A 12,153-nucleotide genomic window follows, 5' to 3' on the forward strand; every position below is an offset into this window, starting at 1 on the left:
TCCCAGTAATTACAGTAATGGCATATGGAGCAGAAATACTTTTAAATTTAAACAATTAATAAACAACATTTGACCTGTAATAGGAGTATAGTAAATGAAGGATTGAATCAATATTTTGATGAAAATGTATATTTTTATTTTCATATATGTATGAAAGGAGTTGAATGCAAAATTTTTTTACACATACTCTGCAGTAAAATTCATTGTTTATTTTGTTATTAATATAAAAATACAATACAATACACTCCAACATAATTCAATATAATAATACAATACAAATTAAAATGCAATATTCAAAGTATTTAAAAATACCAATAATATACATAAAAAAATACACTACAATACAGTCCAACATAATTCAATATAATAATACAATACAAATTAAAATGCAATATTCATAAGTATTTAAAAATGTTTAATTTATCATGTAATAATATTAATAAAAAAGTCCTCCCCGACTGGGAATCGAACCCCGGTCTCCCGCGTGACAGGCAAGGATACTGATTACTATACTACCGAGGACATAACACAAACGGATTTTAAAATTGACAGTTCTGGGTCATACAGTGATTTATTGAGATTATTATTTTGAAATATGTACAAAAGACTAATATAATTATGAACATTTAATAAATAATACAAAACATATCACATAAATAATAATATTAATAAATAGTTTATATATTATATATATATATATATATATATATATATATATATATATATATATAAAATATATATAATATTAAATATATATATATATATATATATATATATATATATATACAAATGGAACATTTTTATATTCGAGAGAGGAAGAGAGAGAAAATATATCTTCTGTCTCTCTCTTACTCATTATCTTACATATGTAATGATTTCACAGATTCACTCCCATACAAATTTCTAACGTGGAGCGCGCGTATAGAAGTATAACTTCAAAAACGAAGAGGTCAAGAGAAGAACCAAGATGACTGGCGTCATCGAAAGGATAGCCAGACTAAAATGGAGATGGGCAGGACACATAGAATAACGGATCAGCGAGGTTATTAGAATGGAGACCAAGGGAAGACAAAAAAGCGTCGGTCGTCCACCTACATCATGGATTGACTATTTAAGAAGACAAAATAAAAACTGGATGAGAATGACGCAAGATAGATGGGGTTGGAAACACGAGGAAGGGGCCTACGTTCAGCAGTGGACTTTTGGTTCAATATATTTTCCTTACTAAATTGAAACATAGATCTCTGTCCAAATAGATGTTCACGGACGGCTTCGATAAATAGTATTCTAGAATAATCTTTAAACAAACTGAGTCGCCGATGCTCGGTCCACAGCCACATTCAACACATAACAAAAAAGTTAAACAAGTAATTTTAAATATATCGTATCTAATTAATATTTGAATGTCTTTCTTGCTAATTTCTCAGTTCTACTTTAATCTTATAGCTTTGATATATCTTTTCTCGTGGTATCTGTGTTTTATTCACGTTGGCACGTTGGATAAAATATATGGAAGTAGAAAGGTTTTATGTTTTATTTATTTACACATATATAGTTTTTTTAACTCCGCCTACATGATCATTGAGTAGATTTACTATTTAAATGATCTTGTTGCCGGTCCCAGGTCCTTGTCTTAAAAAAAAGATATCCTGTTTTCGGTGCAGACGGTGAAGATTATAGTGAATTAAAAAGGTCAAAAACGATATAATTGAGAATGGAGACTACCCAATATGAAAATAAACAGAGAAACGTCTCGTAAAACCTATGAAACTTTTAATAAAACTGGTGAGAAATTAGACGACCCAACATGAAAATAATCAGAGAAACTTCCCGTAAAATCAATGAAATTTGTAATAAAACCGATGAGAAATTAGAAATGTTTAGAAAGGGTAAACATTTGTCATTTTGCCCTTGAAGTTCTTTGACGATATTAGTGAGTGAGTTTGTTTTTGGTACTACTGATCCTGAATTGTAAATAGGAAACCCTCTGTATTGGAGCAGATAATGCTCTATTGTTGATCTAGGTATTCTTGGCTGAGTTCATCTATACTTATCAGAGCTTTTGTTTTACTGGGATTTAGTTTTATTTCTGTTTAATTAATTCTTCCACCTTCAATTTTAAATTTGTTTTTTTTTATGAGATATCAAAATTATATCTTGAGCATATTTCAGATCATTCAGGTATATCTATATATTTTAATAGATCCTTTTTTTTTTAGTTTTACCTATATTTTCTGAGATGGTACAGATCCTTTGCATTAAAGTAAGCAATTATGTTGGTTTTGAGGTTGAGTAGACATATCTACTTTTAAGTCGCCAACAAAAAGGAAGTGAGGCACATCAGGCTGTGTTCAAACAAGGAGAATCTACTAAGATGGAAGATAGTTGCAACTTACAGTTCGGATTGCTTCGGAAATGCTCGAAGTATTAGTTTCATAGGCGTCTGATTTTTTTTAATGGACAGTGGAAGTGTGACGTCACAACTGTCAATTACTTTCCAAACAAAAGTTGAAATGCCCAATCTCAAGACTTTTTAATTTCTATAAAGTTAACATTTTGCTTCCTCTGCTGCTTTTTTTTAAGTATAGTGTTTTTTACAATAATACTATCATAATTTAGTGTTCTATTTATATGAAATATAGTTTAAAAGTTTAAATTAAAGACATTCTAACCTTACTTTATTGATACATTCATTTTATTGTTATTTTTATAAAACAACATGCTTTATTATTTACACAACCTTGTAAAATTATTGTAGTAACTATTAGAATAGTTAGATATTGCAAAAAGCGGAAAGATTCTGTAAAAAAACGAAAAAATAACGAAAAATACAAATTATCCACACTAAACAAGGTTTGTTTGGAAAGTGAAACTGACAGATGTCAATAAAATCTACGTCATCACTTCCACGGTCCATTTAGAGGTGTTTATTTTAAATAAAATAGTTCCACGTTTTAACACTTTTCATAAAAAGCGCCGAGACACAGCAGACTATCAAAGAATATAGACGCATTTAAAACCGTCATGAAATATACAGTTAGGGTGAAGTGCGAAAAGAGTACGAACGGAGCTATTTATTTAACTTATACGCTTAATCAAATTTCGACGCCATTGATTTGCAAACTGTCTTTTTTTGTTCACAATAAAAGTTTTATTTTTAATATATTCAATTTTAGTTTCAAATTAAGTTTTAATTTTAAAACTTAAAAAGGTGTGAAATTTACAATATTAAGTATTTATTTTTTTATTTCATGGAAATAAAATTTTATAACTTTAAATTAAAAATAGGTTTGTTCCAATACTACGAAAAACCGTCACGTAACTTTTTATTATACTGTTTTCCTGTCCAAAAATTAACGAAACATTTTTCAAACATTTCAAAATTTATTCAATCAAAAATTTCATTTTCTCAGGACTTTTCATTAAGCGTTTTAGACTATTTTCGAAATTATTTCATTAAACAATTGTCTTGTTCAAAAAAGTATTCAATGAAAATTTTTACTAAATTTTGAAATTTTCCATTTCGCCGAAACTTACAAACTTCCATTTCATCCGTAATCTTTTAATAACAAAAAGCATTCTTGAATTATTTTTGAAATATTTAACAGTAACTTTTAATGAATAGTCCATGTGAAAATTGTTACGCTGTATGGGTACTATTTAATCTTGTTTTAAAATAACAACTACTAGTAAAACATAATTTACACAATGAATAAATATTGGTGAAATTATTACAAATAGTCTTAAACTGATTTATATTTAATTGAAACTAAACTGATGACATTAAATAAAAATAAAATAAATTTTATGTATAAATTTATGACATTTACTAAAATATAATCTGGATATTATTTGGATCAATTATATTTAAGTTTGCTCCCTCCCACAGGCCCTCCATCTAGTGACTGATTAAATTTGCTTGAGCCCGATGGTATTCTCCCGAAGTCTTTCTTATCCTCGGGTGTTGCTGATTTGGTTTTCTTGGGATTTGCTATGGTTCATGTCCCAGCAGCCATGTTTGCCTTTTTTCTCATCTACCTTTGTTGAGCTCTAGTGAGGCGTTATTTGAGACTTACTTATTTATTTGTTTTAATTTAAAAATCCGAAATTATACTTCACAACTTCGAATTTTCAAATTGTAAAAAATAATTCTTTGATGTATTTGCAAAAAAGCTATTCTAGCGTACTAACAAGATCAGCAATTGTTTTTTGATCGAAACACCTTACAATTTTTTGAGCTTTCTCTTTCGGTGATTGACTTTTATTTAATTTTATTTATAGTTTATAAGAAGAGAGTTTTAGTTATAATATTGGTAGATTTGTACATATTTGAATTAAAAATTTGAATCATATTTTTTCAAAAAGATTCATTTATTAAAAGTTAAAATAATATTTTATTTTCTTCAAAAAATTTTATAAAACGCAAAAATTTATTGCTATTAAAAATATCTAAAGTTGCATTTGTTACCCCACTCTTTCTTATTTTAGAAGCAGTAATAGCGCTGACATGACCGTTCCTTAGTTGTACAAATCATGTATCAACTTCTGATTTTGTGTATAACCTTTGCCGACGCTAAAAAATGACAGTGAAAAATTCTTCTATATGGATCTATATTCTTTGATATTATCATCTTACTTTAGAAACATCTAATAAAATGCCTTTACTGTTTAAATTTTTTTATAATACAAATTTTCCATTAAAGATTCTCAATTTTTTGTTCTAATCACCTGGTCCTAAAACAACACAGCATATTTAAGAATCTTAGGGAAATTAAGGAAAAACCTTTCAAAAAAAATGTGTGTGCAGTTTTTTTAATCTTTTTGGGAAAACTACTTAAAACAAATGTTACATATTACGTAATTTAAAAACTAATTAATAAAAATTTATCATTTTAAGATTTTTCTTCAATGTGCAAACTCATACAATGTTTTTTTCGTAATTTTCTTAATTAAGAAAATTGCTTTAAACAAATTTAACAATTGTAACGCATCTCTTCAGTGTGCAGTCTCAAATACTTTTTTAAATTACCTTTTATTGCGAACTGTTTAAAACAAATTTCACACTTGTATGGTTTTTCTCCAGTGTGCAATCTCATATATTGTATCATACTACTTTGTTGAGAAAGGCGCTTTAAACAAATTTCACACTTGTAGGCATTTCTGCAGTGTGCAGTCTAAAATGTTTTTTTAAACTACCTTTTACTGCAAACTGCTTAAGACAAATTTCACAATTGTAAGGTTTATCGCCAGTGTGAATACGTGTATGTACATCTAAAGAACATTTATGAGTAAATTGCTTAAAACAAATTTTACACTTGTAAGGCATTTCTCCAGTGTGCAGTCTCAAATGTATTTTTAAATTACCTTGTATTGCGAACTGTTTAAAACAAATTTCACACTTGTATGGTTTTTCTCCAGTGTGTACTCTCATATGCTGTTTCATACTAATTAGATAAGGAAACTGCTTTATACAAATTTCACATTTGTATAGATTTTCTCCAGTGTGAAATCTCATATGTTGTTTCATAGTACTTAGTTGAGAAAACTGCTTTAAACAAATTTCACATGTGTATGGTTTTTCTCCACTGTGTAATCTCATATGTTGTTTCATATTACTTAGTTGAGAAAACTGCTTTAAACAAATTTCACACTTGTATGGTTTTTCTCCAGAGTGCACTCTCAAATGCTTTTTCAAAATTGTCTTTTCACTAAAATGCTTAAAACAAATTTCACATTTGTATGGTTTTTCTCCAGTGTGCAATCTCATATGTTGTTTCGTAGTACTTAATTGAGAAAACTGCTTTAAACAAATTTCACACTTGTATGGTTTTTCTCCAGTGTGCAATCTCATATGTTGTTTCATAGTACTTTGGTGAGAAAACTGCTTTAAACAAATTTCACATTTGTATGGCTTTTCTCCAGTGTGAATGTTCATATGTTGATTTAATAAACGTTTATGGGCAAATTGCCTAAAACAAACTTCACACTTGTAAGGCATTTCTCCAGTGTGTAGTCTCAAATGTGCGTTTAAATTACCTTTTAGTGTGAACTGTTTAGAACAAATTTCACACTTGTATGGTTTTTCTCCACTGTGCAATATCATATGTTGTTTCTTATTACTTATTTGAGAAAACTGCTTTAAACAAATTTCACACTTGTATGGCTTTTCTCCGGTGTGAATTTTCATGTGTTGATTTAATGAACGTCTATTGGCAAGTTGCTTAACACAAATTTCACATTTTAATGTATTTTCTTCAACTGATTGACTCAAATGGTGTTCTTTATTATATGTATGTACAGGTATTGTTTTCATACTTTCCAATGTATTCTCCTCTTGGCGAAAGCCTAAAATAAAAACTAACATATATTTTTTCGCCAAAAAATATAGCTAAAATATATTAAATCTAAATATTATTTACTTATTTACAGGCAAGTCCAATTCTATAAAAAGAAAAAAAAAGTTTTACAATAGAGCCGAAATACAATTAAAATAACAGCCTACAAGAATAATATTAAAATAAATTAAAATATCAAACAAGACAAAAACGTTTTAAAATCACAAAATATGATTATTTAAACAACAACACTGTTATTGTTAACAGTGTTTTTAACAACAATAGCAGTGTTGTGTAAATAATCATATATAACGGAAGAAATTATTTTTCAATGAATTATATTTTTCAATTAGTTCCAAAAATAGTGTAGTCTCCTTGTTTTCTTCAGCTCTCAAGAAAAAGGACGGTGACAAACAATGTAATCTATATTATATATATATATATATATATATATATATATATATATATATATATATATATATATATATATAAACTAAGGTACACTCGAGGAGTGGTGGGTTTTTTCGGTCAAAGTGGAGAAATAAAAGACAAAGAAGGTGGCTACTTCATCTATTTATTGAAGACGTTTCGCTTTCTGCTCAGAAAGCATCATCAGTTCATCTAAAAAGAACAATATGAAACCAAACATCCATAGAGAAGTTACAACAAAAGTGTGTTACCTTACAAAGACATGTAGCAGTCAATGATGTTAAAAATATGAAAAAGCTTACGAAACTGGACATTCAGAATTAACGTTGTATAAAACAATTAATTGAAACTAGGTATAGTTTGTAATTTAACAAAATTAGCACAGCAAAAGAACATGTGATAAACATACATGTATATAAAAAAGTTATTATAAAAACTTAAGTAAAAAACATTAAGGTTTATTTTAAAGTGTAAAGAACTAGAAAGATCATAAGAATGCACTTCCAACAAATTTATTTAATAAATTAGATTTTAATTTTAACTTTAGGTAACATTATAAGTTATATAAGATTAATAGTAATAAGATAAAATGAAGTTACCAGTCTTTAGCTTACTGAGTCTCGCCGATAAATGAATTTACAGGTTTAACACCCACGCAAACAACGTGAATAGAAGTGGCCTTGAGGTCAAAATGACATAAACAGCAAGGCAACCTACCAACCTCTATATAATAAGGCGGTATATTCAAAAAATGTGATAAATTTGGTTGACAGCTTGTCGTTAAAAAACCAAACAATGAAAGGAAAAGCTGTCAACCAAATTTATCACATTCTTTGAATATACTGCATTATTATATAGAGGTTGGTAGGTTGCCTTGCTGTTTATGTCATTTTGACCTCAAGGCCACTTCTATTCACGTTATTTGCGTGGGTGTTAAACCTGTAAATTCATTTATCGGCGAGACTCAGTAAGCTAAAGACTGGTAACTTCATTTTATCTTATTACTATTAATCTTATATAACTTATAATGTTACCTAAAGTTAAAATTAAAATCTAATTTATTAAATAAATTTGTTGGAAGTGCATTCTTATGATCTTTCTAGTTCTTTACACTTTAAAATAAACCTTAATGTTTTTTACTTAAGTTTTTATAATAACTTTTTTATATACATGTATGTTTATCACATGTTCTTTTGCTGTGCTAATTTTGTTAAATTGCAAACTATACCTAGTTTCAATTAATTTCATACAACGTTAATTCTGAATGTCCAGTTTCGTAAGCTTTTTCATATTTTTAACATCACTGACTGCTACATGTCTTTGTAAGGTAACACACTTTTGTTGTAACTTCTCTATGGATGTTTGGTTTCATATTGTTCTTTTTAGATGAACTGATGATGCTTTCTGAGCAGAAAGCGAAACGTCTTCAATAAATAGATGAAGTAGCCACCTTCTTTGTCTTTTATTTCTCCACTTTGACCGAAAAACCCACCACTCTTCGAGTGTACCTTAGTTTATTTTGGATTGACGGTCGTACTCCTTTTCTCGATATATATATATATATATATATATATATATATTGTTATGATTCATTTTATCAGCCAACGATAAAATTAAAATTACTAAATAGACCATCTAAATAAATTTTCAAATTATCCTGGAGGGTTTTTATGCTATGTAAAAATAGAAAATAATATTGGTTTGCTCTTAATATATTTCAAAGTATAAAATATAATAATTCAAAATATTTCAACTGATAAACTATAAAAGATATTTCGAAGAAATGAAAGTCCATTATCTTTGGATTACCTGTAGTAAACAAAATTTAAAGATATGCATAAATTATTTTCTTTGTAAAATATATTTGAGTGAACGTAGTGAAATAATGGAACAATGAGTGGATTTTCCAAATAGACTTGTACGCGATAAGGTGAATAAGACAATAGAATCGAAATATTTAAAATGTATAATTCTCCGTTAGTTTTTAAGAATTTGTAGAAACGATTAGCATGTTAATAGTTTTTAGGAAATTTATAATTGGAGGTAAAATTGTTTGTATGTTATCTAAATGGTAGATGGGGATACGTATGACGATCTTTGATTGAAGGAGATTAAAAAAGGTGGAATAGCTATGTAGGAATGAGAGTTTAGCTAGATTTTTGAGGGAGAAAAGATAATCAGTTGTTTTCCAAGGGTGCAAGGCGAACAGTGATTGGATAATGGAAGAAGTATTAATGGAATATTAAAATTATATAATATATTTGGTGATTGGATATTGGTATATTGAAAAGAAGAATAAATATAAATATATAATATATTTGGTGATTGGATATTGGTATATTGAAAAGAAGAATAAATATAAATGCTGTTTGCTGGTTTGCTTGGTGGTTTATAAATGCTTAAGAAGAAATATATTTTAAATTGGTGGAAGCTGATAATTGGAAAAAGTAATTTCACAAAAACAAGGATAACCGAAGCACGAAGACATTGAGTGGTGATTAGAATCTATATAGTGGAAAACAGTTCATTTAGGCATTCAGTGACAGAAAGGTACAAAATTTTGTTAATATAATTTAGTTAGTGTCATAACAATTTCAATTTTGAAGATAGTTTGTTTAAATTTTACATTGTCTATAGAATTTAATTAGTTTCATAAGAATTTCAATTTAAAGATAGTTTATTTTAAATTTACATTGGCTAGGTTAGATATATATGTGTGTTTCATAATAGATATAATAAAGATAATTTAAAAAAGTACTTACAAACTAATTCTTTGAGAACCGCGATAAAAACCCTATATTATTAAAAAACATTCATTGCTCATCATTCACAAACAATACATCATAACAGTATATATATATATATATATATATATATATATATATATATATATATATATATATATATATATATATAAAGGGACAAATATTTTCAACTTTTTTAAACCTCCTAATCTAGTTTAGCCTTTAGTCCAGATTATATTTTTTTAAGTTACGAGTTATTCCCTTTACGAAACCCAACTTTTTCATCGGTTTTTGTCGTACGCTGAATCTATATGACTATTAAAACTAAGAGAATTATAACATAGTAATACTTAAATCCCTGATGTTAAAGCATTTAATTATCTTTCCTGGGCTGTGGAATAACCTCGACGTGATGGAAAGACTGAGTAATTGCTCTTGGTCCCTACTAATGTAAGAGGAGCAAGACCGATGAAACCAAGAACAGTCCAAATAGCGTCCGGCGTCGATGCAGCGGATGGCCGCCGGACGCTGAAAGGCGCAGCAATCGTTCCCTATTACTGTGTTTTCGGCAACTGTTGCGAAAATCTGAAGCCGCTTAGGCCGTCACTTCCACCTTCCAAGTCTGCTGCACAATTTACAGCCACCAAATGGTCAGTGACCAGGACCAGTAACATTAGATCCGAACTCCGAGTACAATCAGAAAATATCATCGACTCCCTATCCATCCTTTATCCTTCCATCTCCCCTGTAGGATAAACAGCTATACTGAGGACCACCAGGCGATATAAGAGCGTTGCTACCACTAGTTCAGTCGATATGCCATTTAATCTTGCATGGCGAACTACCGAAAATTTTATTTTCTAACCTTTAGGTCTGTCAGTAGGGTCAATAGTAGCATAAATTTAAAATCGCGACTGAATTGAGTAAAAAAAGTGAAAAGAATTGAAATTGTTGTAAACGCAATTTCCTAAAATTTCTTCTTTGAAAATGCTTTCGTGTGGTCGATATTTTCCGAGTTAAGGGGGAAAATATTGACAATGCATACTAATTGAATTATCTCGTTTATTATCAACTTTACAACATAAATGTACATTAACACAAATGGAGATAAATATTTTATAAAATTTTGATCTTTATTTTTTTTGTTAAAATCAATACTTAACGTCGTAGGTAGGTAAGCGGTAAAGGCGCGAGCCTAAGACTGCAGGGATTTGTTTAAATGGTGCGCTCGTTTAAATGGATTTTCAAAGAATCCAGAAATTCACGGATACGAAGCACGAAGAATTCACGTGTTTTTTTTATATTGAGAAGTTCCTTATTTAAGTAATTTTAAGAAGTTATTTTGGGGAAGAAAACGTATTTATTTTTAGCCCTTAGTTTCAGTAAGTTACTATTTGATTCTTGCTCAGCCATCTGACAATTTTTTAAAACTTCGTTCTTTTTGCCATTTTATAAATTTTATTTCCTGTAAAATCAGTAACTTGGCATTTAGTTAAGTGCCAGTTTTTTCTGAGATTTTCTCTCTTTTTGCCGATTATTTCTATTTCCCTACTTTACAAAAACCTTTTTCAAGCGAGGAAGTAATAAGAGAGTAAATAAAAGGTTTATTTTTAGCTGGCCAACCCAGGGTACTGAAATCACAAAATTTAACTTGTGGATAAATTTGGGGAAAAATGTTTTTTATTTTTGGTTCTTATATTCGTTTGGGGATTTCTCCACTAATGATTCAATCCGACTTCCAGGCCGAATGAGCATCTGTCTCCTTTATGATCACCCCGTGATAAAGGAGATTAGACTGTGCCATTCCTCACCATTCCACCCCGGAATCGAGAGTCCTACAGGAACATATCACTGTTTTATAGTTATTAGTTCTATTTTTACCGGATATATTGGTCCTAGACGGTAAATGGTTGTGTGCACATTAGTCCGTTTCCGGAATTCAGTTTTTTATTATTGTTTTTTTATTAACGTAACTTGACTACACTTAGTACAAAAGTAGAACGCTGCAAATTCGAACCCCGCTTATCCAAACCGAAAGTCCGAAAGTAAAAAAAAAATCCAGACAAAAACTTAAAAGCATGTTTATTATACAGAGTAAAACCAGAAAATTGAACAATATACGATAAATAGGACTTTGACATTTAAAATTTCGTAAAAATGAATACATATGTACTTTATACGTAGTGCTTATAAAGGTTAAACATAAACTTATATCGGTTCTCTTGTAATTAACTTGAGTCCAAAAATATTGTCCACACTCTTGCGAAAACATTTGCAGCCCTAAGACCCATTCTTAAAGAAGTCGGTCACTTTCTTCTGAGGCATAGAGGTGTAGCGACTTGACGCAGCGGTGTTGAACCATTTACGCATAAACATTACATCGACCGGAGCCGAGTTCTGCTCCACGTAACATATAGCCACATCCAGAGCTTTAGTGGCATCTTTGTGTGACACTCGATCTGGCAGGGAAACTTCTTCCTCGCTTTCTTCTTCTTCATTAGGGTTGCCTTGAGGTTGAACCAAGTCTACAAATATCTTCATTCGTAAATTCCTGGTGCCCATTGTTTTCAGCTTCAATCCATTATGCAATTGTACTTTCTTCTTAATTGTTACATCTTGGAAGTTATTGTAGAGATTCTAGGTCA

The 12,153-nt window shown here is 29.5% G+C and overlaps 1 protein-coding gene across 1 annotated transcript in view; it reads right to left on the reverse strand.

Annotated features, from left to right (window-relative positions):
- Positions 1-809: 809 nt before the first annotated feature.
- The window catches only part of LOC140436783 (uncharacterized), a 31,016-nt gene continuing 19,672 nt past the window's right edge, over positions 810-12,153 (reverse strand). Inside the window, exon 2 of the mRNA XM_072525870.1 lies at positions 810-6,345. Within this exon, the coding sequence (XP_072381971.1) occupies positions 5,132-6,345 (1,214 nt within the window). The 3' untranslated portion in view covers positions 810-5,131. The remainder of the gene's footprint in view (positions 6,346-12,153) is intronic.

This window comes from Diabrotica undecimpunctata, chromosome 3, assembly GCF_040954645.1.
Source record: "Diabrotica undecimpunctata isolate CICGRU chromosome 3, icDiaUnde3, whole genome shotgun sequence".
Classification (NCBI taxonomy): Eukaryota; Metazoa; Arthropoda; class Insecta; order Coleoptera; family Chrysomelidae; genus Diabrotica; species Diabrotica undecimpunctata.